The following is a 25213-nucleotide window of genomic DNA, read 5'->3' on the forward strand; positions in this document are numbered from 1 at the left end:
ATGTCTCCATCGAACACATGGCGAATGTATTGCAGGAAGGAACGGTCATGGCCAGCGCGCATTGGACTTGCGCGACAACATAAAGGATCAGTGGGAAAAGGATCGTTTTGTAGAGCCAAAAGGTTATGGGGCGGGTGGAAACGAGCCCTTGAATGTTATTGGACAATACGACGACTCAGCATCACACTAGGAGGGATATGACATTCACAATGCTGATAAGGAAAGGATGGGGCAGCTACACGATGAGGGACATCTTTTATCGTGCTAATACTACAGCTTCTTCGAGGATTGATATCGAAACTCCTAGGCTCGCTCGATGATTTGTTTCTCGGTTTCAGCAATGTTTCCCATAACCATCTGGATATACGGATGCTCGGGGTCATTGAATGCCTTGGTCCAAATTGCCAATGACTCTTGGAAGAAGGCAAGTGCATCGTCCAGGCGCCCTTGGCCACTTGCCACTGCACCCATGTTGTTAAGGGCCATGGCAACATCGGGATGTTCGCGGGTGCCATAGTTATCGACCTTGATATCGAGGGATTCTTGATAGAAGGCGAGTGCTTCGTCCAGGCGTCCTTGATCATTTGCCATATTACCCATGTTGTTGAGGGTCGAGGCAACATCAGGATGCTTGCGAGTACCATGGACCTTGACATAGATATCGAGCGACTCTTGATAGAAGGCGAGTGCTTCGTCCAAGTGTCCTTGGTCACTTGTCACCAAGCCCATATTGTTGAGGATCCCGGCGACTTTAGGATGCTTGCGCGTACCATAGACCTTGACAAAGATATCGAGTGATTCTTGGAAGAAAGCAAGTGCATCGTCCAGGCGTCCTTGGGATCGTAACACATTACCCATGTTGTTGATGGTCATGGCAACATCGGCATGCTCGCGGGTGCCATAGTTATCGACCTTGATGTCGAGGGATTCTTGGTAGAAGGCGAGTGCTTCGTCCAAGTGTCCTTGATCATTTGCCATATTACCCATGCTGTTGAGGGTCGAAGCAACATCAGGATGCTTGCGGGTACCATAGGTTTTGATCGTGATATCGAGTGATTTTTGGTAGAAAGCAAATGCATCGCCCAGGCGTCCTTGGTCACTTGCCACAATACCCATGTTGCTGAGGGTCGTGACAATATGAGGATGCTCGAGGGTGCCATAGACTTTGGCATAGAGGTCGAGTGATTCTTGGAAGAAAGCAAGTGCATCGTCCAGGCATCCTTGGGATCTTGTCGCTTCACCCATATTGTTGAGAGTCAAGGCAACATCGGGATGCTCGCGTGTACCATAGATCTTGACATAGATATCGAGCGATTCTTGATAGAAAGCAAGTGCATCATCTAGACGTCCTTGTCCATAAGCAAAATTGCCCATGTTGTTGAGGGCCATGGCAACTTTGGGATGCTCGCGTGTACCATAGACATTGACAAAGATATCGAGTGACTCTTGGAAGAAAGCAAGTGCATCGTCTAGACGTCCTTGAGATCTTGCCACAATACCCATGTTGCTGAGTGTCCCGGCAACATCAGGACGCTCGCGAGTACCATGGACCTTGACATAGATATCGAGTGACTCTTCATAGAAAGCAAGTGCATCATCTAGACGTCCTTGGAATCTTGCCACTTCACCCATATTATTGAGAGTCATGGCAACATGAGGATGCGCGCGGGTGCCAAAAAGCACCGTAACTCGTTCCAAGTGCCTCTTGTATGTCTCCATCGCCTTGGTGTAGAGTGGCTTATGGATAGCCAATGTGGCAACTTGGAACTCGAACCGGTCATGCAGTTGCTTGGTGTAAACCTCTGGCACTGTATATTCGGCGTATTGATCGAGATGCTCCGCAAATGATTGTGCCTTGAGATCCATCGACTCGGTTAACTCGATCAATACTTCACCAGTTGCATCTTCAATTGCCTCTGCATCCAGGTCTTCATGTCGTTGGACGTACTCTCGAGCCACCTGCTGGGTGAGCGAGTGTGTCGAGTACTGTCCCTCGGTTCCACTTCGGAGGAGACCACTCTGGACCATCATCTTGATCAGATCGGTCACTGTGGACAGATGGGCTGGTCAGTTCCATACACTGACACCATTGATTGCACTTTGATCCACTCGCAACTCACCTTCGGTCTTGAGTTCCAACTGCTCTGCAATCTCCTTGATCAACTCGAACTGGATGTTGATCGGCGCAACCAAACTGAGGGCACCGAACAGCCTGGCTGCCTCGATGCCCTCATCTCCTCGCTTCATCAGAGAGTCCAGCGACAGATCCACAATCACCTTGAGCGACGACCGCGTATCGTCATCGCCATCCTGCAGCGCCAATGCTCCTGCAAACGTGGCCTCGAGCACCGACAGGGGAGTGTCGTAGTTCTCGGCAAATGTCATGAATGTCTGGATGACGAGCGGATATCCACTGATCTTGGCCACGATGCTGTCGAGGGACTTCTTGGCCTCGTCTGACACAAGTCGCTGGACAATCATTGGCGACGACGACATGATATAGTCGAGTGTGGTTTTGTCGTCCCAGTTGACGAGCCGGAGCAGATCGTGCTGGAAGCACGGTGCCTTGGTCTCAAGAGCACTGGCGAATGCACCAGGAGGCAGCGAGGCCAGCCGGGTCGTCACCACCACATCGCCGCTGAACCCGACCGACTTGGAGTGCTCAAACACAGAGTCGACCACACCGATGTCGTCGACATTGTCGAGCACCAGGAGATAGCCGTGGGTGTTGGCGAGGAACCTCGAGGCATACTCCTTGATCTCATCGGGTTTGACACCAGGGAACATCTCGATGAGTCCATCGATGGCAGTCGACTCGGTCGAGCAGTTGAGCCAGAAGACCTGGCGGTACTGCGGCTTGATGCCGATGGTTTCGGCTTTGATGACATGGAGGTCGTCCTTGTTGCTCGCATTCAGAATGCCCATCATGAAGAACAGGATCTGGACAGCCAGGACAGACTTGCCCATGCCACCCATGCCGGAGATGACAGCGCGGCCAGTCAGGGTGAGGTGCTTGAGCAGGGTGTCGAGGTGGGCGGGATCGAATCGGAACTTGGAATCACAAAAGTATTTGTCATGAATGGCCGTAATGAACTCCATGTTGGGTGGGATGGGATGGACGAGGTTGAGGAGGCGGTAGACTCGCTTGTGCATCTGGTCGGGATGGAAGCCAAAGGACTGGATCTGGTTCACTCTGCCGAGGATCTGCTTGAGGGGGGCAAAAGCAGGGTCGTCGGGGAGGGACACCATGTACGGCAGGAAGGAAGTGAAGACATCGACGCCATCTTTGGTCTCCTTGGTGGCGATACCGAGGGGAAGGACAGGGAGGGAACGATTGGCATCCTTGAGATCGAGGGCGGTCTTGATTTCGAGGACGACATTGTCCTCTTGGTCGGAGAGTGCCTTGTCCTTCATCATGTCCATCGAGGCCTTGCTGAGGAGCAGGATGATGACCTTGCTGGTGGAGAGGGCATTGATAGAACTGGCTGGAGGGTCGCTGGGATTGTTGAGGCAGTCGACATCGTGGAAGACGGAAAGGGTTTTGCCATATCGACGGAGGGCGACCGAGGTGAGCACCTCCTTCAGAGCCTGGACAGTGTCGGCATCAGTCTGGGCTTGGTAGGAGAGGAACAAATCGTGGTCGGTGCCGTGGGCAGGACAGGAATAGTGCTGGCTGCTGGTGGGTGTCAACATGGCTGGACGGGGTTGGAGGATGGTGAGAGACAGAAACCGAGGCAGCCAAGGGATGGACAGAGCGAGCTGCCTCTGGGGTGACAGGGTGGCTCAGTCCTCCCAATATTGCCACATGAAACACTTTGTGGCAGTGGGGTGGCGCCGTTCGTCCATGTTCGAGATTGGGACTGTGTTTGTCAGGGACCGCCTCGGAAAGAGGAGGCACTTCTTGGGTCGCAAGTGCCCAACATCATCCCATCCCTCACATCAGCCCTCGCTCTCATTGTGCACTCGTTTCAACCGCAGTGCGCTAGCCATCAGGACCCCGTGGTCCCCGGCATCTCGCGCTTCATGGAGTACATCGAGTGTTTTAAAAGTCCCACTCGGGAATGTCGCCGGGCCTGGCTTGCCATCCAGCGAGTCTCCACATCAGGGTATGGAAGATCTGTTCCAGATCAGTCCACAGACCGTTGAAGGCCTGTCCCACGATGGGTTCTTCGTTTTCCAGCTTGCCAACCTCTCCCAGCATATCCAACAATTTATCAATAGGCCCGACACCTTCGGTCTCGGGCTCGGTCCATCCAGTGAAAATATCCTTATAGCCCTGTACCAGGGCGTCCAAGGTGTCTTCCTCATCCACACACGTCTGTGCGTGGGATCTGCTCAGCTCGATTCGGCCTTCGCCGTTGCGTTTGCACTTTTTGCAGAGGCGGTACTTGCCGTGTGGGTGCCCGGGGAATGCCCCCAGTCTCCACCACACCATTACTACGTGTAGTCTTCGTGGGATGCTTGGTCCAAGTTGGGTCCAGACTCCCGACATCTTTGTTCTTGGTGTGCACGCAGCCGTCAGCTGCTGTCCTCGCTTGAACGATGTGCGGGCATCGTGGGTCAGCATGAGTGTTTTGACCGACAGAATCTGTGTGCGATCCGTGGTCGAGTCGTCGTCCTTGGCAAAGGCCATGGACATCGAGAACGTGGCGTTCTTCTCCTTGCGGGTGCAGGTCAGGTTCCATTGGATGCTTTCGTAGAAGGGCTTGCCAAGGTATGGCTGGTCCTTCATCGCCGTGGATCGGATAAAGCGGGTGATGAGGGCGATCATCTTGTCGTCGTGTGTGGCGACGTCTTCCCATCGTGCTCGGCATTGGATGCCGAGGACCTTGGCTCTTGTCGCCATCGTGGGTAATCCGCAATTGAGGTGCAGTGCTCCGTGTGAAGTCGTGCGAGCGGTGCGGAACAGTAAGTTCAAGCAGAAGGTTTGTGTCCGGTGGAGCCGCTTCTGTTCGTTCTTTGGGATGGCGTCGAGGGCGAGGCCGTATTCCATCATTGGCCGCAAGAACGTGCGGTATGCAATCGTCAGTGTCTTGGCCATGAGGTTCCCAAGGGTCAGGCCCATCTTGGCCATGTTGGATGCTGCTTCTCTTGTCCTGGTCACCATTCGGTCCTGGTAGATCGTCGATGAAGGCGCTGAACATGAGTGGGCTCAGCACCGATCCTTGGATCAGTCCTTTCCGGAGCCATGCTGGCTTGGATCTTCGGCCCTTGCTGACCATTTGGATGGATACCCGGTCAAACATGGCTTTGAGGAAGCCGAGGGTGATGCCGTTCATTCTTCGCTGCTTGAGCTTGGTCCAAAGTCTCTCGCGCCATACTGTGTCATAGGCGGCTTTGATGTCGAGGAAGATCAGAGAGTACTCCTCACCGTTCATCTTGTGGTGCTTGATCAGGGTGTCCAGGGCGACGATCTGGTCAAGGGTTCCTCGTCTGGCTCGGAATCCGCCTTGGGCGACGTCCATGTCTCCTGCCTGTTCTGCCAGGAAGGGGAGCATGATCCTTTCCACGATCTTCCTGCAAGTCTGAGTGAGACCGATAGGGCGATACATGGCCGGGTCCAGGGTCGATCCCTTCTGCTTGTACACTGGGTGGATCAGCACGCTGTTCCATTCGCTTGGCACCACACTGGCCTTGAGCGCCGCCATGATGATCAGGCGGAGCCACTCGGCTATCACTGGTGCGACTGGTATGAGCATTTCGCTCTTGATCTTGTCGGATCCCGTTGCCTTGCGGCGTGGTGCCTTCTCGATGGTCTCTTGGATGTGCTCCAGCGATACTTCTGGGAGCCGCTTGTCGGGCGGCAGGAGGGTCGCCTCCGTGCTCAGGGGTGGTGGGGTTATACTTCTGTCGTACTCTGTCCCGCTGTCCTGCGAGGCAGAGGATACCTTGCCAAAGTGCACCACGAGTTTCTCGAGAGTCGGATCCGAGTTGTCAAAGAGATGTGATCCTTCCCTCTCCTTCCTCGTGCGCATCGCTCCGATGGTCTTGGTCATCTCGGAGCACTTCTGGGTGTCCATGGTGGCCATGGATTCCTTCCATGACCGTATGCCGTTCTTGCGCTTGAGCTGGGTGATGGCCTTTCTCGTGGACCGGAGCTGACGACGCAGGTCGTCCAGCTCTTCCGTGTCGTACTCGGGGGTCTGGGCGAGCATTCTGCTCAGGCATCGCCGTTCTCGTTCCAGGCGTCGGATTTCGGGCCCCTGTGTGCCCTCGATCCGACCAGGGTTGATGCTGGCGCTTCCGATGGTCTCGCTGGCGATCAGGTCGATCGTGGTCTTGAAGATGCTCCACGCGTCGTCTATGGACTTGCGGGCTGTGGCTTCGCTGATGGCAATCTGGCTGCCTTGTTGCTGTATATTCAGACGCCGAGGCGGCCGACATGTTAGACTTGGTTTCCATGGCAGATGATTGATATCTCTGCCGCTCATGGCTCCCGCAAGAATCGAGGCCGGGCGATGGATCAGGAGTAACGAACGATAGCGCCTCGCCAAAGGACGACAACGCGCATGGTTCGATGCAGAATCTCCCAGAAGGACTGAGCGGATCGCACAGAGCCGACATGCGGGCGAAAGGACCTGGCGGCTGCACACAAACAATAGGCGAGATCAGAAAACAGCCAAGCACAAAGCGACAGACTGGAGTGGCCAATGCCATTCGTCAAATCTCCCAGATGAGGCGGGGTCTTCCAAATTCGAATCATCTCGTATAACACAGTGTTTCAGAATCGCGTCAACAACATGAAACAATCAAAGTTGTGTTCTCTGCAATTTCCGCATTTGATCAAATGGAACACCCATCTCCGCCACCATCTGACGGCCGAAATCGGGAGATAAAAACCAAGAATTGTCGCCCTCCCAAGGCGGTTTGGTCCCCATCCCGTTTAGTTTCGCCAGCAGCTGCCCTCATTCCATCTTCCTTCTGTCGAACCATGATCGAAAAACCCTGGTACATCCCCGAGGATGCCATCACCGACTGGTCGGCCAATCCACTGGCAGCCGGCGGCTTTGGCGAGGTGTTCACTGCCTCATACTATGGTGCCCCTGTCGCTGTCAAGCAGCTCTATCGAGGCTACAACCAGAACGAGCTCGCCGACTTTGGTCGTGAGATTGGCATCTGGCACAAACTTACTCATCCACATGTCCTTCCCCTACTTGGTGCCTGCGACACTACCGCCAAGCCCTTCATGGTCTCGCCCTTCATGCCCAACGGCACCCTCCACAGCCACTTCTCCGCCACCGAACCTCGACCCTATGGCGAGAAGATCCGCCTCCTCTACCAAGTCGCCTCTGGCATGGCCTATCTCCACGGCAACAACATTGTCCACGGCGACCTCAAGTCCCTCAATGTGCTGCTGGATGGTTCATCCAATGCCGTCGTGACTGACTTTGGCATGGCCAGGACCAAGTACACCTCGGCCACGGCCAACCGCACTCGCCGCGACCAGCCAACTGGCGGCACCCTTGACTACATGGCTCCGGAGATGCTTGATGATGACGACCCCATGGGATCTTCAATAACCACAGACATTTATGCCTTTGGCATCACCATGTACGAGGTCCTCAACGACTGCAAGCCCATCTGGGTCACCGCCGACGGCCAGCCAATGAGACCCACAGCCATCGAGCGCCAAGTCCTCCGAGGCAACCGTCCCAAGCGTCTCGACGACATCCCCGACGACATCCGTGCCCTCATCGAGCGCTGCTGGCACCAAGATCCCGCCATGCGACCCAAGTTTCCCGAAATCCTTGCTATCCTCCGTCAGTCCACTGAGATTTCTCCCATTCAAGACGTAGTGCAACGACCCACTATCATCGCCCCTCGTCGCTTGGAGTCGTTCCAGCCAATCCTCGAGGCTTCCACCGCTACAGTGTCTTTGCTTGCGCCCCACACTCTGGAGACACCTTCTTCCGCAATCCTGGCATACAAGCCCGTCTCCGTCCCCTTCCTTGCAGACATGCCCGAGTTGCTTACCAACGATGAGAATGACGATTTCGATTCGGACGATGATTACGACGATGAGTTTGATCTGTGGTTTGCAGCTATCGGTGGTACCGATAATGCCCACTCCCAACGAGCCTTCACCAACGTCTATGCCCAGTCCCGCAATCAGCAGCAGCTCCCTCTGTTGATCTCGGCTATCGCCATATCGCAGTCTCCTCTGAACATCCGAATGATTGCTGACCTCTTTGGAGTTGATATCCGAATCGTCCGTCGGTGCGTCAAGGAACTTGGACCCGTTCTCGATCCCGGCAAACTAAGCCGCGATAAGGAGGGTAGCTTGATGGTGAAGGCTCAGAAGCACAAGTCGATTGTTGCCTATCTGCTCGGAGACGAGTCTGCCAGCGAGCTTTTCCATGTCTCCCCCAAGTTCCACGTAACATTCGCCTCACGTTGCCTATCTGTGATCCTCTCCCACGAGCCTGTGATCAACATCTGCGATATCTTCGACTTTCACGACAACATCCCAGACCTCGAGATTAGGGTCGCAGCCAAGATTACACCGTCGCTCCGATACAGCGTTGCCCACTGGATCACACACTTTGTGTGGTGCGCCACCGACGAGTCGTTCGATCGGCAGATCTGGAAAAAGTATCGCGCGGAAAATCTCAGTGATCTGCTTGGCCGATTCTTGACGAGTCATGTATTCTTCTGGCTGGAAGCCGGCTCGCTGGTTCATGTGATTCCGGAATTCGCAACCCAGCTTGGCTCGCTGGAAGAAACACTCGCCTTGACTCCCAGCACCGCCTTCGATGACACGGCCCAAGAGTTGGTCAAGGACACACACAGATTCGTCCGCGAGTTTGGCGATCCGATCAGCAAGAGTGCCCCTCAGGTCTACAACTCGGGGTATGCATTCACACCCAAGGATACAGCCATCTACAAGAAATACGCTGCCCGACTTGAAGGCAAGATCCCGTTCCTGGTGACCCAGGGTGTCAAACGCCACTGGGACAGTCCTGAGCCATCAATCGAAGGACAACCGGGAGAAGTAGCCCTGCTTGCGATTTCGCGGGATGGAACCTGGTTTGTCTCGAAATCAAAAGTTGGGGTAATCAAACGGTGGGATGTTGCAACAAGCAAAATGAATTGGTCTTCCTCAGGACACCCGGATGTCTCTTCCATAATGGTCTCGGCCGATGGCGAGAATGTCGTGGTTGTGGAGGTCGATTGCACGATCAAGCATCTGAATGCTAGCACTGGCCAGATCATGAGAACCTTCACTGAACACAAGACCAAGGTCCATACGTCCGCAATTTCGCAAAATGGTAGCTTTGTTGCTATTGTCGATCAAGGTGACTACAATAGGATCAAAATATGGGACACCACAACCTTCAGTCTGAAGTACACCATTGATGGACATGCAAACGCTGTGAGCTCTGTTGTGATTTCCCCCGATGGCAAGTGGTTTGCCTCTGTCTCTGCATTGGGGGACAAAACCATCAAGATGTGGGATGCTTTGACGGGGAAGTTGCAGCACAGTCTCGTGGGACATACCCATACTGTCACCACTGTGGTCATTTCATATGATGGGAAGTGGATTATCTCTGGCTCGAATGATAAGTCGGTGAAAGTTTGGGACTCTGCCACTGGCCTATTGCAGTCCACTCTCGAAGGACACACCGAAAGTGTAAACTCCGTGGCGATCTCGCCCGATGGCAAGTGGATTGTTTCTGGCTCGAGTGACAAGATGGTGAAAGTTTGGGATGCCACAACCAATCGTTTGGAACAAACTCTTGAAGAACACAATGATGGTGTGAACTCCGTTATCATTTCGGAACAGGGCAACTCGATATTGTCCCGCGATTATTCAAACAACCAAATCATCTGGACCTACCATGACAAAATATTTTCTCGCTCCTTCGAAAATCCAACTGACTTTGTCTCAGCGTCCAAAAAGCCCATCATGCTTGCACCATCCGAGTGGGCTAACATCGACAAAGCTCCCCAGTGGATTCGCCACGGAAACCATTCCATCAAGGTCCCCCTTTGTCCCGGTTGGCCGAACGAACTCCGTATCTGCTATATTCTGGTAGGTCCAGCCGTCGCATAAAATGCTCACAAACTCGGACTAACTTGAATCGTGCTCCGTAGCCCATGTACCTGAGCACCCCCGAGATCCACATCGCCTTTTCCAACTACCTCAACAACTCATCCGATCTCGAGGGAGAAATTCGAGCCAAAGCCGTCCTTGAGAGCTCCTCGGTCAAAGGCTATTACGAGGAGCGAGCTAGAAGGGCCGAGGCAGTCAGAATAGCCGAAGAAACCCGAATGGCCGAAGAAGCCAGAAGAGTTGAGGCCGCAAGAATAGCTGAGGCCGCAAGAATAGCTGAGGAGGCTAGACGAGCTGAGGAGGCTAGAAGAGCTGAGGAAGCTAGAAGAGCTGAGGCCAGAAGAGCGGAGCTCGCCAGAAGCGCTCAGCCGACGAGAGTCACGAGGTCCACCACTTCAGAGAGCCACTCAGGGTTTTGTTGGTTTGTGATGATCTGCATTGTTGTGTTTTTTGTTTTGATTTTTCTCCATGTTATCTGAGTTCGCAACCCTGGTTGTCGGAGCGGCAGTCCTCAACTCGGCAGTCCGCGATGCCATCTATAGCACCTCGATAATCTTCTCAAGACTGCCGAACCATTTCACAATATAAATCGTTGGGAATGGCGCTTGATGTGGGCGCTGTGCTTTGGTTATATGAGTGTATGGATTTGTGGCAGTTTGAGTGGTGGGATTTGGTCCTCAGATTGGCCTGCTAGAGGAGACCAAGTTCAACTGGCGAAATCGTGGCAAGTACAATAGAGATTAAAGTAAAGAACTTTAGTTTGATGGTTGAGCCGATTCGAGACAACCTAAATTGCGACTCTCACCGACACGTAGAGGCAGATGATGTCGGTGTGCCTGGGATCGGTGTGGGGGCCGTTTTGCTTGGCTACCATATGGTTGTTCGGGAGTGGATCGGGAGGAGCTCGGAGATCAGGGCCACTTGCCGAGGGACTTGAGTATGGTGATGGCATCCCAGTGGCCTTGGTCGGCGGACTTGCGGTACCAAAAAATCGCAGTTTCGATACTCTTGGGGACACCACGGCCAAAATGGAAGCAGTTGCCGAACCAAAACTCACCATATTGATTGCCTTGCTCGGCCGACTTGCGGAGCCACGCATTTCCCTTGGTGAGATCTTTGGCAACTCCATATCCACAGAGAATACACACACCAGCCATCCACTGACCGTACGAGTTGCCTTGATCGGCCGACTTGCTACACCACTCATATGCCTTCTTGTGATCCTCCGATCCCACCCAACCAGCGTAGAAACACCTTCCCATTGCGAGCTGACAGTCACTGCGACCATCATTGGCAAGTTGTTCGAAGTCGCCCATTGCCTTGGTCTGATTTTTCGTGGTTCCAAATCCAAGGAACAAACACATGGCCAAGAGATACTTGCACAACCAGTCGCGCTCTGATCCCAGTTGGCATAGCTCAAAGAATTTGCGGGCCGCTGATGAATTCGATTTTCTGTCGCAAACTGACCATGCCAGACATTCGGCTTCCCCAAGTGTGAACTCATCCGATTTGTTGTCTCGGATGATCTTGACACCCTTCCGCTTGTCCTGTTGGGTTCCCCGGCCAAGATAATGCATCCAACCGACCATGTGGGTCGCGATGGGTTTCAGGACCTGGTCATCCGACTTGGTGCTGACTTCCTGCCAGAACCACAATGCGCTGCGGTCGCTTTGGGGAATTCCCACGCCAAGGAAACCGAGCCAGCCCATCTGGAAGGATGCTTCGAGGCTCCCGCGGTCGGCAGCGGCCTTGTAGAGCTGGGCGGCGAGCTTCCAATCTTTGTGGCGAGCAGGGAGACCCTCCGAGACCAACTTGGCAGCATTGAGACAGGCAGCGGGGTCACCTTGCTTGACGCGGGACAATAGGACGCCAGGTAGTCGGCGACGGGTGCTCTTGATGCCATCGAACACGAACTCGGCGGGCCGACTGGACTGGGACGGGGGCTGGTTGTTCACGCTGAGAGTGGCGAAATGGCTGGCAAGTGGGCGGACAGATGGGATCCTGACGCGGGTGGGAGCAGGGAGGACAGGAGTATCGGCAAGATCGTATGGCTGGAGGACGGCAAGGATCTCGGTGAAGGCAGGGCGGGCGGCGGGATCTTGGGCCCAGCAGCGTTCGATGAGGGCCCAGATATCGTCGGGGATGCCATCGAGACGCTTGGGGCGCTTGCCGTTGCATGAAATGCGTTCGATAGCTCGGCCTAGCATGGCTTGTCCGTTGCTGGTGACCCAGACGGGTTTGGCATCGATGAGGACTTCATACATTGTGATGGCGAAGGCATAGACGTCGGTCTTCATGGTGGTGCCACTGGGATCATCGTCGTCCAGCATCTCGGGTGCAATATATCCATCGGTACCGCCGGTCGGGCCCATGGATCGGTTGCGGTCCAGCGAGGCAGAGGTGTGCTTGGTGCGGGAGAGGCCAAAGTCGGTGACGACGGCGTTGTTCAGGCCGTCCAGGAGGATGTTCAGGGCCTTGAGATCGCCGTGGATGATGCGACGGGAATGGAGATATGCCAGAGCCGATGCAGCTTGGAAGAGGAGACGGAGCTTCTCCTTGAGTGGGACGTTGTTATTGGCAACATGGTTGCGAAGGGTGCCGTTGGGCATGAAGGGCGAGACCATGAAGGGAGGAATCGGGTTGCCGTCATCGTCTTTGTCGCAGGCACCGAGCAGAGGGAGGATGTTGGGGTGGCTGAGCTGCTTCCAGATATCGATCTCATGGTTGTAGTCAGCGAGCTCCCGGTTGTTGTGGTTTCCAAGGAGCTGCTTGATGGCGACCTTGGAGCCAAAGTATGTGCCAGTGAAGACCTCGCCAAAGCCACCGCGGCCGATGGGGTTGGCCGAGCGGTCGGTGATGTCGCTGGGCGAGATGTACCAGGACGGACGCTCGGGAGCGGGGCTGATGATGGCTCTGCTGGCCATGGTGCGAGAGATGGATGCTGGAAGGATGCTCGTTGGTGACGATAATGGCAAATGGACAAGAGACAGAGAGGAAAGCCAGACCCAGGCAAGCCAACACTGGCAAGCCAAACCCTGGTCATCGAGCACACACACACACACGCAAGCCTGGCTCGATCCGATGATTTGCTGGCTGGAGTCGGTGTTACCCTGCACTGCCACATACACTGGTGTTCCCAGCGATGTTCCGCATACTCCGTGATCAAGCTCAACCGCAAGGACACCCTATTCAGGTCCATATTCAGCACTGCCATCGAGCTTTTGCTCTCTGCCATCGAATCCGAGTACAACAAGCGAGCAATGAGATCCGGCACTCCCGCTCACACCGCGATGATCGACATGATTCGATCATTATGAAGTCTCGCAGGGATCAGGTCGACTACGTGCCGAACCTCCGCACGACATGCAGCGGCACAATCATCTGCGAGCAACTCAGCACATCCCGCACCGACGATGCGCCTGGCCCCGCCTCGATTCCAGTTGTCAAGATCGGAATCATCTCCGTTGTGTTGCTGCGCCTCCCTTGATCCCAGCCAGCCTGCAAACGAAGCCTCTTCAGCCACAGCCGCCTCTGATGATATTCGCGGGAATCGACCATGTCTCCAATCTCACTCCATGCTAAAATGCAAGCATCGATGCAATTCTCAACGATCCTGGATGATCTGTATTGTGGTGCTGTCAAACTCGCATCCGTCAACAGTCGGCATTCACGCTGCTGTGCATTTCCTGGTGCAGTTTCCGCAAGTTTCTCGAGCGCTTTTGCTTCCGAAGGATACTTTTTTTCATTCCCAAGCCCGTTGCGCAGACGGCGCAGTGATGTGTCTGCACTGCGATGGGATCAGTAGCGTCTTCGTCCTGGCGAGCGAGATCGACGGCGGGCCTCTGGCGAGCGCGAGCGCCATCTGGGTCGGCCTTCGTCGCGTCGTCGGTCGTCGTATCGACCGCCCCGATATCCGCGATCGTCTCGGGGGTCTCGGAAGTCTCGGGAGTCCCGAGGGTCGCGGAATTCTCGGCCGTCTCGGCCTCCGTCTCGGCCTCCGTCTCGGCCCGCATCTCGTCGTCGGTTGACGCCTTTCTCCTGGAGTTCTTTGACAGTCTGCCGGATCTTCATGTAACCCAAGTGCATCTAGAGTCCGGCCCAAGCACGTTAGCTTCTGGATGAGACGTATACGCCTTTCGAAAACACTAGCATGCTATTGCCTGGCAATTGCCTGAACAAACCACAGCCTAATCTGCTGGGCCAATGGAGCTCCGTGCCTACCTTTCCGCCAAAGTGATCCGCTGCGATTGGGCCAGTCCACCATATACAGCAGAGTCAATATGGAGAATGTGAAAAGGCAAGGGCAACTTGGCCACGCCAAACCAGACCAAACCAGACCAAACCAGACCAAACCAGACCAAACCAGACCAGACCAGACCACATCTACGCATCGTTATCGGATTGACGCTGTTGCTGGAGGGTGTGTTGCTTCCCACCAACACGCAAACAGTACGTTACCTAGCCGGCGGTCGCTGTCAAACACCGACAAGAAAGCAGAGCAAACGTCGCAGACCCGCAGCTTCTGTTGCTGCGAGGTGGTTTCGCTGCTGATATACTGCTTCAACTCCCGCTACGGACACATGGACGAGCGTAAGCGGTACTCAACCCAAGGCTGTTCTGACATGCATACGCGCATTGAAGTGAATCCAATCAGGCGCACCTCTTTCCTGGCCTTCCGCTCCTGGATCTCTTCAAGATCTTTCAGAACCCGCAGGGCATTGGAAACCTCGCCATCTTCAGCTGCAGGCCATTGGCGGTGGGTGGATTATGATGAGAGAGTGAGCACGAGTCACAATATAGATGTATGCGACCGATGACCTGGAGCTACAGCCACACCGAAACCAAAGTGCATCGCCCGGCGCGCCAACACACCAAGTTTTTCAGTTTCGTCGACCAGAGACGTGATCTCGGCATTGGCATCGGCGATCTCCTTCATCTGTCGAGGAGAGTCGAGAATGGTTATTTTCCCCCTGTGGGCAACGAGCCTATTCCGCTTCGTGCATCGGCAGTGCCTCATAGAGATGCTTTTGCGTCCGCTTTGTTCAGCCATCTTGCCGCCACTTGCCATGTTGATGCCGGCGTCTTCGGGATTCTTGTCCAGACGCTTTTGTGCACTATGGATCTTTCGGTCGCACTCGGCAATAAACTCGTTCATGTTTCGGCACCACTCTTCTTCGTAGTTCACATTCCGGTCTCGTTTGCGAGCATCCTCGTAGTCCTTCTTCAGCTTATCCGAGTGGATTTTGGTACAGGCGCCTACAGATGCAGTCGGGGGGGGGATGTCAGCTCTGCGGCAAGGGCAGTCCAGCCCAGACCGGATAGCGATCACGATAGCCTTCTGCCATCACGGAAAAGAAATACTGCGGACGAGGAGGCAAAGTATATGCTGCAAACTAGCGAGATCGCTCGGCTGGCGCACTTACCGAGGTCCATTTTCTGAATCGTATCGACGAGTTGGTCAAGCGAACAGATCGTCAGATAATCGTGGCCATCCTCTGATCTCGGCCAAGCAGGTCCTCCCATTCACCCTCGTCTCGAACATCTCGCGGTGCTCCGGACATACCGTATTCCTAGACAACCAAGGGAGGGATGAAGCGTCAGCGACTCATCGTCGTCGAGAAGCAGCCATGTGAGCCCCAATCTGACAGTGCTCCATCCGAAGCTTTGGTAAACTTACGTGAACAGTTCATGAGGACATACTGGCCAGTCCGATCGAAAGTCATTCGATCAAATAGAGCAACAAGGTGCGTCAGACAAATCCTGACCCGCACAAGTGTTTGGAAACGCCTGGAAGTGCACGACAGAGATGCTCGACTGCCTCCCAGATATGGCCTTACATCCACACAGGTAGTTTTTGCAAACCTTGGGGTCGTCGAAACGCAGATTATCGGGGGTTCCGCCTGCCGGCGTGATCGACGAGGCAAGGGAAGGTCAGTGCAGCACTGATACCGAGGGCTACAACGCAGGCAGCCTTGCGAGAGTTGAGAGATCGTTTGGCTACCGCGATGGTGGCCAGGCCTTACCGAGAGCTTCCTTGCCCATAAGCTGCTCCAGCAGCTTTCTCTGTTCGGCGGCACTCATGGCTGCAGGTATGCGGGGGAGGCAGGAGGCCGGTGCGGATGCAGATCGGCGGCAGATCGGCTGGGGATCGGCTGCAGATCGGTCGCTGACCTGCCGGCGCTTGGCTCGCTGTGCCACGGCCTCAAAAGCCTGTCTGTGCCGCGCCAGCACCAGCTCGTCTCTCGTTCGATCTCCGTCGCCTCTGCCCTCTATCATCACAGACAACGCCTCCCAAGATGCTTATCAAGGTCAAGGTAGGGTGCACGCTGCCGGGCCACCCCGAGGTCGCCGGCCTCGACGTCCTTGGTCCGTTGGACATTTTCTGCACGGTGTCTTTATGTCGCCGAACGCTGCTTGGCCTTTCCCCTGGCTGACATCAACTCCTGCTCTGTCTTGCCGGACCACGGCTACTCTCTCCCCAGACCCTTACCGGAAAGGAGGTGAGACTGAATCGTGGAGTGTTGCCGTGCAATCGAACGTCCCTGCCAGTTCCCGGCAAGCCCGCCCCGTAGTTGTCTGTTGGTGTTCACCGAGCCGCCTCCCGTCGGCATCTGGCATTGCCATCCGGTATCACCCGGCATCACCATTGCCCTCTGTCCGGACCACCCAGATCGAAATCGATATCGAGCCGTCAGACACCGTAAGTCGATTATCACTCGGCCCCTTGGCTTGTGCTGGCACATTTCATGCTGGTTGGCATCTCTGTCGGTGTGAACGCACGGCGAATTGCGCCACTGATTCTTGCCGCTCGACAGATTGGCCGTATCAAGGAGAGAGTTGAAGAGAAGGAAGGCATTCCTCCTGCTCAGCAGAGGTGAGAGCGTGACGGATAATGTAACAGATCACCGGGACGCAAGAAGCATCGTCAGCTCAAGAAACTGGAAGCTGCACCGAGATTCGCCGAGCTGCGACATGCCGTATCCGGGGCCGTTCGGGCTCGCAGCCGACCGCTGGAGCCGCAGCCTTCCAACGCAACAGCTCCCGCCGCGGACATACTAACGTACACCTCCGTCTACCAACCATCTTGCTAGATTGATCTTTGGTGGAAAGCAAATGTATGTATCGCTCCGCAGCCTTAATTGTCGACCAGCCGATCTTGCCCAGACGCACGCTCATGCTCGCCATCATCGCCATCATCGCCATCATCGCCTAACCACTGCCATATTATATTTCCGCCGCCTCGGTATAGGGCCGATGACCGAAGCGTCGTAAGCTACAACGTTGAGGCTGGCTCTGTCCTGCATCTCGTTCTGGCCCTGCGTGGTGGATGCTAGACCGCCGCCCTCTCCGAACCGATCCCGGCTGCCCAGGCCGTGTGTGTTGACCAGTCCGAGCATTGTCCTCGGGCCCTGACCCTGGCCTTGAAATAAAAGCCCAGATCACTCCAGCCTTTGTGAGCAAATACATAGATCGGTCCTTGACTTCTTGCTCCCTTGCCGGTGTTCCGATCGGTAGCGTCCATTCTACTTTGCCTTCTTCTTCTTTGTCTTGCTGAGATACGACGCAAAGACATCCACTACCTGGGCCCTTGGCTTGGACGAGCCTTTTGGCGTTGCCGATGCTGATGCTACGGCCGCCGCTCGGCTTTCGCCATCGTTGAGGGCTGGGACCAAGAGTGGGGGCAACGATGTGTGAATCGAGGGCTGACAACGATTCAAGAGAGAGGGCAGCGACTCTGGGCCCAGCATCATATATTACCTTTTTCCGCAGCAATCTGGGCTTCCTCCTGTCTCTTCTTCTTGGCAGCAACTGACTTTTGGACGTCTGCCAGCCTCGCTCGCTTGTTTTCAGGTGTTTTGTAAAGGCTGCCGAGTCTATCAAGCAAGCGGTAAGGGGGGGGGAGGATCAGATCGCGGCAGAACCAGTCGAGTGCCTGGACCAATGTCGATGCACATTATCGGATGTTGATACGCATCGATCCCGCCGCACTTGCAGGTTCCGGGGCAACGAATCATCGCCATAGCTCCATCGGTGGTTGGCAAGTAAGCAGCAAATGCGGATATTACTTTGGTTTGGCGGCAGTCGAAGCGCCATCGTTCGTGGAGGCCTCGGCCGGCAGCCAGCTGTCCACGAGCTTTCGGGCCAGATGCGCCGAGACCTCTGCCTTTGTCCTGAGCGCCTCGACGTCCTCGGGCATGGTGCGCTGCAGTGGTTGCGATCGTCGACACCAGGCATCGCTGGGCTCTTGTCCCCGAGCAAATGGATCTGCATGTGCATCAGTGTGTGTGTGTGTGTGTGGATTACATAATGTGCGACTTTTTTGTTTTTTTTTGGAAACGCAAATCGCATCGCACATCAGGACGGCCCGCCTCCCAGTCGTCGAGCTCCGAGCATCGAGCAGCGAGCACTGATCGAGCTCCGAGCACCAACCGGCTGCACAAATTCCAGGTGCGTGATAGCCAGACGCAGGGCCGCCTTGCTTGGCCAGCCGGTGCCAGCAGTATGAGTGATCGCGACGCAAACGACATCACCAACCCCATCGACATTGTCGATTGATGCCCTGCTGCCGTTTTTCAATGTATGCTCCGATGCAGACCAGTCCTCCACAGCAAGTCGAACCAACTTTGAAAAACAGACACAATGAGCGAGCCCGTTCACCTCAAATCCAGGTAACGAGCGCGCTGAAATGCTCTGCATCGTATGCGACTCTGCTAATGTGCGCTTGCTGAATATACGCCCGACTGAACAATCTCGATCGGTGCCAACTTTATCCACTCCGATGCGACAATTCAACCCCTCGATACGATGATGCCTGCATATTGTCGACGGCGATCACTCTCGGCGTGGTGGCTCCCGTGTGCTTGCGCGGTCATTTCGCAATCGATCAACAGCTTCGATATCGAGAAGAGCCTCGAGGAGATCTACACCGGTGGCAAAGTCGTTGTCACCAAGGACAACAAGACCCTGATCACCACCATCGGAGAGGACGTTCGCATCATGGACCTGGAGAGCGGTCAGATCGTCCATACTCTTGAAGGGGTAATGCTGCTGCAGCCGCAAGGCATCCTCCGAATGTCACCATAGCAGCCGAGGAACGGCGGCGTGCGAGGCTACCCAGAGGTCCCTCGGATATGCAATGAGCGCTGCATGTACCGCTCCCACCGGTTAGTCCTGGGCAATCAACACACCGAGATGATTAACAAGGCCCGCTGACTCTGTCTCATCGACACACTCTCCGCAGGAGGCCGATGTTGTGACCTGTTTGGTCGCCAGACCCGAGGGCAACCATCTCGTCACAGCGAGCCGAAGTTTGTTGCTCCGAATATGGGAGATTGCAACCGGCAAGGAGATCCGGAGCTGGAAGGTGGGCAAAATAGACACCGCCGGGTCTGCTGGAGGGGCGTCGTGAGCGCTTCCAAGGGAAACATTCCTAACGATCCTGTCCTCGAACACGCCCTTCCTCTCTCGTATTGACCTCGTCGCCTGGATCGCGTGCGTTCATCAAATATTCGCCGATGTTTGGACTGATGCCTTGAATCTGTAACGAAAACTCGGGCAAACCTTGTGATATGTGCCATGAATGCGACACGGCTCAAAGGCTCACCAAGCTCCTGTCCTGACCATGGACTTTGACCCCACGTCAACCCTGGTGGCCACGGGCTCAGCCGATAGCACAATCAAGCTCTGGGACGTTGATCGCGGATTCTGCACCCACAACCTGACCGGCCATAGCGGCATCGTTTCCATCGTCAAATTCCATCCAAATGCCAAACAGCTGAAACTCGTCTCTGGCGCGGACGACTGCACGATTCGCATTTGGGATCTGACCGAGAAGCGGTGAGGACGGGCGGTGGACAATGGGCGATGGGTGGTGGGTGTATTTGGTGCTGTTCATGGTGATGAGGTGGACCTGGGAGCCTCGCCGCCCAAACATTGCATGGCTCGAGAGGCGTTTGGACATGGCGCTAATCTGTGTTTGCATCGTGTCTTCTGATGGCATTCGGGTCTCCCAGGTGCATCTCCGTGCTCGACTCGCATGTCAGTGTCATTCGTGGCTTGGACTTTACAAAGGATGGCAGCCAGCTCATCAGCTGCGCTCGCGACAAAGTCGTTAATCTCTGGGACTTCAAGTCCGGCAACCTTCTCAAGACGCTTCCCATCCTCGAGGCAAGTTGAGCCGAGCGTGTTTTGCAAGATAGTCGCCAGCATGATCGTGATGCGATCCCTCCGCCCTCTCGATATTGTCATGGCCGGAAAGCGTCTGGCTTGAACGGGCTGCTGACTCGCCATCAATCACCGTCACTGCTCTGCTGGAACCGATGGACCTGTCCTTCTCGCAGTCGGTTGAGGCTGTCGGTGTTCTGACGGCTGCTCCCCACGGCGTGCAAGCATCCAAGGACGATCTGTTCATTTATACTGGAGGCGACAAAGGTATGGTATTTCCGCTGGCTGCTCTTCCTGCCTGTCCCGTCGACCTGTCCAACGAGCAGCGTCTGGCTATGGACGTCCTCGTCAAAGGAGCGCTATTCAAACGGTGCGTGCATTGTTCCCTGCTCCGCTCAGGCTTCATCCGTATATGGAACGTCAGGACGGGTCAGTGTGTTGCCCAGGACAAGTCGGGTGTGATCGGCGGTCATACGATTATGGATGTTCAGTAAGTAGCACACTGGGATGTCGTGGCGGCTTGGATGCATCCCGATCGATTGCAGTCACCGATAACATGATTGCAGCTTAATCACGATCGGGCTCGGTCAAATAAGGGGGGCGAATCGCCCGAATGTGCCGATAGCTGATGTATACTCATGCATTCTCGTCCAGACTGCTCAAGTCACGGAACCAACTGATGGCGGTGACCAGCGACCAGAACCTGTTCTTCTTCAACGGCACGACTCTCGATAAAGTCAAGCAAATTGTGGGCTACAACGATGAAATCCTGGACGCTACCTTTGTCGGGCCCGACCATACCAAAATTGCCGTCGCCACCAACAGCGAGCAGGTTCGTCCCCACCCTTCACACGTCGTTACCAGGAGCCAACAGATGAGAGGGAGAGGGACGTGCAGTGTCGTGATCGGTTTGGACCTGTGACCGATGTACTGCCATCGACAACATTCATAGAAGTGGGCGTCATTCTCAATGAATCGTTGCCCTCCATCATCCAGATCCGCATCTTTGATCTGGAAACCACTGACTGCGAGATCCTCCAAGGACACAAGGAGATGGTCATCTCGCTCGACAAGTCGTCGGACGGCACGCTACTGATCTCTGGCTCCAAGGACCATCGCGCCCTGGTGTGGCGGATGAACGAGCACTCCAAGTAAGTGCCATTCCGTTCGCTATTGGCCATGACGATGATGATGTCTGCCTTTGATCGCAGTCGCGCTCAAGGACCATTTTGCTGTACTATGGATTGCTGCTGTTCAGATAGCTGATCCTGTCAATGGGACGATTTGCAGATTTGATTGTGTCGGTGAATGCGTTGGCCACACAGAAGCTGTTGGCGCCGTTGCATTTTCTCGTCGTTTCTCCAGCTTCGCCGTAACTGGCTCGCAGGACCGAACGATCAAAGTCTGGGATTTGTCTACGATAGGTGGGCTTGGCGATCCTGTGCGCAGAGTCCACACTCGGCTGCGACCCTGTTGTTCGTACGTCGCATGGTGGCAGCGATGTGCTGTGGTTCGCTGACATGTGTGCCTCCTCACAGCCGATGACCACATTGCCAAGCTCAAGACACTCTACACGTTCCAGGCTCATGAAAAGGACATCAACTCAATCGCTATTGCCCCGAACGACAAGGTCTTTGCCACCGGCTCACAAGACAAGACTGCCAAGGTCAGCAAAGCCTTGCTGGAACGGCGGGTGTACCGCGATTTGGACCCAGGGTGAAATGGTTGGAGTGCTCGGTGAACGCTGTATTCACGCATGATCGCTTGTTGGTCTGCTGGCAATATTGAATTGTCACTAGATCTGGTCGGTCAGCGACGGATCCCTGCTTGGCGTCTGCAAGGGCCACAAGCGCGGTGTATGGTGCGTTGAATTTTCACCTGTCGATCAAGTCCTGGCAACATCCTCTGGCGACAAGACCATCAAACTATGGTCCATCCGCGACTTTACCTGTCTGAAGGTAAAGCAGTCGGCCGGTCTCTGGAGGAGCACCGCGTCGGGCCTGTGGGGGATTGCTGTCGAGGAAACCTATTGAAGCCGATACTGACCATACGCCGCCGGACATGCCCACATGACCGTTCATCCATCCATACTTTGGGCTCGCTAGACTCTGGAGGGGCATTTGAACTCTGTGCTCCGGGTGCGCTTCATTTCCATGGGCATGCAGCTTGTCTCGAGCGGCTCCGACGGTCTTGTCAAGCTCTGGACCATCAAGACGAGCGAGTGCGTCGAGACTCTCGACAAGCACGAAGACAAGGTCAGTCAATGCCATCCGAGCCAAACAATGACTGCATGCTCCGGCAGACGTGGCTGTCTCAACTTGCATACATCCTTCTATCTAATCGCGCTCCAACACTGCTCCCGGTGTAGGTGTGGGCACTGTCTGTGCGCAAGGACGAGAAGCAGATTGCCTCTGGCGGCGTCGACTCGGCCATTCATCTGTGGAAGGACGTGACGATCGAGAAAGAGGAGCAGAAGCAGGCCGAGAACGAAAACAAGGTGCTGAAGGAGCAGGATCTTTCCAACTTCCTCTTGAAGAAGGATTATCGGAACGCGGTGTTGCTGGCGCTGGAACTCCGGCAGCCCATGAGGCTGCTCAAGATCTTTTCGCAGTTGATCGAGGCCAAGGATGATTCCGACAGTCTGCTTGGATCCAAGGCTCTGGAGCTGGTGCTCGGCAACCTCGAGGACGACAAGGTATGTTGCCGATGGGTGCTCTGCATTGCCCTGAACAACCAGTGGAAAGAACAGCGATGCAAATGCAAATGCAAATGCAAATGCAAATGCAAATGCAAATGCAAATGCAAATGCAAATGCAAATGCAAATGCAAATGCAAATGCAAATGCTACTCAAGACTGATACATTCCCTTTCTTGTGGGCGCGCCGACTAGATCGAATTGCTTCTGCTCTACGTCCGAGACTGGAACACCAACACCAAGCACTCACAGACCAGCCAGGCGATTCTTCGTGTAGTTCTGGAGAAGCTGCCTCAGGAGCGCATTCTGGGGCTGGCAAAGTCCAAGGAGATCCTCGAGGCACTGCTGCCGTACACCGAGAGGCACTACCAGCACGCCGACCAGCTCATGTCGGGCAGCTACCTTATCGACTACACCCTGCATGCCATGGATAATCTGCTGCAGCTGGATGAGAACCTGGAAGACGAGATGGACGACAACTAAGGTTCCGCACGACTGGCCACTGATATGTTATGCTCGTTGGGCAACGGATGGTGGTGCGCAGCGTATTGGTGGGAGATCGGTTGCCTGAACCTTGATCAAACAGCGGAAATACGAGTTGGATAGACGCTTGGAGCGACGTCCGATATCCTCGAGCAGTGGCTGATTCTCGGAGTGAGTCCTTTTCTTGTTCGTGCCTTTCGCCTCTCCCATCGGTTCGCTTCGGATGGAAGTTCCTGGCGACGACTTGTCCGAGAAGCGACCCATGGCACAGCACAGAGCGTCTCAGTAATTTGGCTCAGCAAGATATCGTTTTATTGTCTCACGTAAAGGAGAGGCAGGCGGAGAAGGGGGGCGGAAGGGGGATGCCGGAGTGGCGGTATCGAGGGCACAGCCGATGCCAGCGTCATGCAAAGGGCAGCACGGAGAAAGGCGGCGGGTATGCAGCGGGGTGGCGACCGCATAGCCAAGGAGGAAAGTCATCGACCCGATGGACGCCCCCCTCGCGCAGGCATCTGGCCCCGACTGCCTCCAGCGTTGTAAGATCCGGGACGAGTGCATTCATTCTAATCCTTGTTGCTGTATTCGCGAGCCTGCTGCCGAACTCGCTCACGATAGGCCTCCTTGTCTTTCTTGAAGAGCAGATAGGCGTCGTGCTGGGCTGGCGAGTCCGGGTTGGGGCTGTCGAGCAGATCCTGGATGCCCAGAAGGATCTGCTTCAGGGTGATGGAGGGTTTCCAGTCCTGCTCCTCGTTCAGGATCGACAGGCAGACGGTGCCGGACGGATAGACATTTGGATGGAAGAACAGGCCTGAGTTGGCAACAAACTGGCACTTTGGCGGCTTCTGGGGGTAGTCTTCAGGGAAGATGAGGACGAGCTTGTAGAGGCCACCCTCCCAGTCGGTGTTGGCTTTGCCAGGAATGCCGGCGCTCCACCGCATGAGATTCAGGTTGCCGTTGCTATCCTTTTCGGGACGGGCATAGAAGCCGAATGCTGGTCGCAAAGATGATGGAAAGACAAGATTGCAATATCGCAGCAATGAAATTTGGCGATCGGATGATCCGAGGGTTCGTGGGATTCGTTGCGTGAGATTGGCGATCGAGGAGGAAGTGCCAGGCAAGCAGTATAGCGTTGTCCATCGGAAGAGTGTCGTACACGGTGAGATCGCATGTCGTAGTAGGGAGATCGCAGGTCGAGTCGGTGAGTATTTGGAGAATGCGGATCGCCAAGGCATACGATGGAACATGAGGTATAGACATCATGGCAGAACGAGGCATAGACATCATGGCAGAACGAGCACCGCCAATCGCATCTCCATCCTCCGGGCAGCCAAGCCGATCTGACCGGAATAGTCCTGGCACGACTGTGTCTGTTGGTGCTTGGACGCCACCGGGTCGGTTCCTTCCCGGACAGACAGTTGCCGGAGCGAGGTGATACGTACGCTGGTCCTTTCTCCACTGTTTTCGCTCCTCGGCCAGACGGGTTTGGCAAATGATGGACATGATGGACTAATCAGACAGAGGTGTTGGTGGGATGCGACAGGGACTATTCGTGTGAGTGTGCGCGGATAATGCTGCTGCAGATACTGCTGCCGATACTGCTGTCGCCGCTGCTGCTGCTGCGTCGGATCGGTGGCTCAGCCAGGCCAGACCTGAGAGGATCGGATGGGTGCGTTCGGGGGCCGCCAGATCAATGACAAGTCAGCCAGGCCGCCCAAAGCAGGGATGAGGGGAGGCACGCGCGTGTGTGTGTGTGGGACGGGCGGCTTGATCCGGCGGCTCGAATGCGCGGCGCGATGAAATTAATGATGACATAAGCG

General features: G+C 55.2%; 7 protein-coding genes across 7 annotated transcripts; 3 read left to right on the forward strand and 4 right to left on the reverse strand.

The window, feature by feature from the left end:
- Window positions 1–252: 252 nt before the first annotated feature.
- BJ171DRAFT_133450 (uncharacterized protein) lies at window positions 253–3854 on the reverse strand. The gene is made up of 3 exons (XM_053105648.1): window positions 2121–3854; window positions 1552–2048; window positions 253–1293 (listed from the first exon to the last, which is right to left on the reverse strand). The coding sequence occupies exons 1-3, from the start codon at window positions 3691–3693 to the stop codon at window positions 304–306; spliced, it is 3060 nt and encodes a 1019-aa protein (XP_052965899.1). The 5' UTR covers window positions 3694–3854; the 3' UTR covers window positions 253–303.
- Window positions 3855–6931: 3077 nt separating this feature from the next.
- Window positions 6932–7983, forward strand: BJ171DRAFT_622611 (kinase-like domain-containing protein; the record flags this gene model as incomplete). Its single annotated transcript, XM_053115450.1, has 2 exons — window positions 6932–7872; window positions 7956–7983. The coding sequence occupies 2 exons, from the start codon at window positions 6932–6934 to the stop codon at window positions 7981–7983; spliced, it is 969 nt and encodes a 322-aa protein (XP_052965900.1).
- Window positions 7984–10699: 2716 nt separating this feature from the next.
- On the reverse strand, window positions 10700–13040 carry BJ171DRAFT_133466 (kinase-like domain-containing protein). The gene is made up of 2 exons (XM_053105649.1): window positions 10864–13040; window positions 10700–10764 (listed from the first exon to the last, which is right to left on the reverse strand). Exon 1 carries the CDS (start codon window positions 12976–12978, stop codon window positions 10966–10968), a length of 2013 nt encoding a protein of 670 aa, XP_052965901.1. The 5' UTR covers window positions 12979–13040; the 3' UTR covers window positions 10700–10764; window positions 10864–10965.
- A 616-nt stretch (window positions 13041–13656) lies between these two features.
- BJ171DRAFT_508195 (LUC7-domain-containing protein) lies at window positions 13657–16285 on the reverse strand. The gene is made up of 11 exons (XM_053111279.1): window positions 16078–16285; window positions 15892–15954; window positions 15732–15753; window positions 15618–15624; window positions 15478–15490; window positions 15120–15310; window positions 14927–14990; window positions 14715–14794; window positions 14513–14624; window positions 14276–14295; window positions 13657–14140 (listed from the first exon to the last, which is right to left on the reverse strand). Exons 1-11 carry the CDS (start codon window positions 16133–16135, stop codon window positions 13853–13855), a joined length of 918 nt encoding a protein of 305 aa, XP_052965902.1. The 5' UTR covers window positions 16136–16285; the 3' UTR covers window positions 13657–13852.
- Window positions 16078–17719, forward strand: BJ171DRAFT_133476 (ubiquitin). Its single transcript, XM_053105650.1, has 7 exons — window positions 16078–16143; window positions 16264–16368; window positions 16537–16554; window positions 16725–16754; window positions 16870–16928; window positions 17146–17169; window positions 17304–17719. The coding sequence occupies exons 2-7, from the start codon at window positions 16351–16353 to the stop codon at window positions 17386–17388; spliced, it is 234 nt and encodes a 77-aa protein (XP_052965903.1). The 5' UTR covers window positions 16078–16143; window positions 16264–16350; the 3' UTR covers window positions 17389–17719.
- A 678-nt stretch (window positions 17720–18397) lies between these two features.
- Window positions 18398–23679, forward strand: BJ171DRAFT_599726 (WD40-repeat-containing domain protein). The gene is made up of 16 exons (XM_053114953.1): window positions 18398–18502; window positions 18649–18723; window positions 18946–19093; window positions 19296–19418; window positions 19653–19891; window positions 20068–20221; window positions 20395–20485; window positions 20618–20708; window positions 20873–21050; window positions 21215–21369; window positions 21509–21642; window positions 21757–21884; window positions 22018–22176; window positions 22324–22473; window positions 22587–22913; window positions 23109–23679. The coding sequence occupies exons 2-16, from the start codon at window positions 18695–18697 to the stop codon at window positions 23394–23396; spliced, it is 2394 nt and encodes a 797-aa protein (XP_052965904.1). The 5' UTR covers window positions 18398–18502; window positions 18649–18694; the 3' UTR covers window positions 23397–23679.
- On the reverse strand, window positions 23680–25078 carry BJ171DRAFT_508207 (ubiquitin-conjugating enzyme/RWD-like protein). Its single transcript, XM_053111280.1, has 3 exons — window positions 25046–25078; window positions 24836–24902; window positions 23680–24387 (listed from the first exon to the last, which is right to left on the reverse strand). Exons 2-3 carry the CDS (start codon window positions 24894–24896, stop codon window positions 23960–23962), a joined length of 489 nt encoding a protein of 162 aa, XP_052965905.1. The 5' UTR covers window positions 24897–24902; window positions 25046–25078; the 3' UTR covers window positions 23680–23959.
- Window positions 25079–25213: the final 135 nt, after the last annotated feature.

The sequence above is a fragment of the Polychytrium aggregatum genome, assembly GCF_025602895.1.
Source record: "Polychytrium aggregatum strain JEL109 chromosome Unknown BJ171scaffold_22, whole genome shotgun sequence".
NCBI classification, from domain to species: Eukaryota; Fungi; Chytridiomycota; class Chytridiomycetes; order Polychytriales; genus Polychytrium; species Polychytrium aggregatum.

What these genes read in the sequence shown, in the direction of transcription:
- BJ171DRAFT_133450 (XM_053105648.1), bottom strand. Translation starts at nt 3,693, where the DNA reads ATGTTGACACCCACCAGCAGCCAGCACTATTCCTGTCCTGCCCACGGC. An exon ending in GTTGGAACTCAAGACCGAAG is followed by an intron (nt 2,049 to 2,120) that starts GTGAGTTGCGAG and finishes ATCTGTCCACAG; the next exon opens with TGACCGATCTGATCAAGATG. An exon ending in CACTCGATATCTATGTCAAG is followed by an intron (nt 1,294 to 1,551) that starts GTCCATGGTACT and finishes ATCTATGTCAAG; the next exon opens with ATCTATGGTACACGCGAGCA.
- BJ171DRAFT_133466 (XM_053105649.1), bottom strand. Translation starts at nt 12,978, where the DNA reads ATGGCCAGCAGAGCCATCATCAGCCCCGCTCCCGAGCGTCCGTCCTGG.
- BJ171DRAFT_508195 (XM_053111279.1), bottom strand. Translation starts at nt 16,135, where the DNA reads ATGAGTGCCGCCGAACAGAGAAAGCTGCTGGAGCAGCTTATGGGCAAG. An exon ending in CAAAAACTACCTGTGTGGAT is followed by an intron (nt 15,754 to 15,891) that starts GTAAGGCCATAT and finishes CGGACTGGCCAG; the next exon opens with TATGTCCTCATGAACTGTTC. An exon ending in AAGACGCCGGCATCAACATG is followed by an intron (nt 14,991 to 15,119) that starts GCAAGTGGCGGC and finishes TCTCCTCGACAG; the next exon opens with ATGAAGGAGATCGCCGATGC.
- BJ171DRAFT_133476 (XM_053105650.1), top strand. An exon ending in ATTCCTCCTGCTCAGCAGAG is followed by an intron (nt 16,929 to 17,145) that starts GTGAGAGCGTGA and finishes CCATCTTGCTAG; the next exon opens with ATTGATCTTTGGTGGAAAGC. An exon ending in ATCTTTGGTGGAAAGCAAAT is followed by an intron (nt 17,170 to 17,303) that starts GTATGTATCGCT and finishes GCCTCGGTATAG; the next exon opens with GGCCGATGACCGAAGCGTCG.
- BJ171DRAFT_599726 (XM_053114953.1), top strand. Translation starts at nt 18,695, where the DNA reads ATGAGCGAGCCCGTTCACCTCAAATCCAG. An exon ending in CTGGGATTTGTCTACGATAG is followed by an intron (nt 21,643 to 21,756) that starts GTGGGCTTGGCG and finishes GCCTCCTCACAG; the next exon opens with CCGATGACCACATTGCCAAG. An exon ending in GCAACCTCGAGGACGACAAG is followed by an intron (nt 22,914 to 23,108) that starts GTATGTTGCCGA and finishes CGCGCCGACTAG; the next exon opens with ATCGAATTGCTTCTGCTCTA.
- BJ171DRAFT_508207 (XM_053111280.1), bottom strand. Translation starts at nt 24,896, where the DNA reads ATGTCCATCATTTGCCAAACCCGTCTGGCCGAGGAGCGAAAACAGTGG. An exon ending in ACAGTGGAGAAAGGACCAGC is followed by an intron (nt 24,388 to 24,835) that starts GTACGTATCACC and finishes CTTTGCGACCAG; the next exon opens with CATTCGGCTTCTATGCCCGT.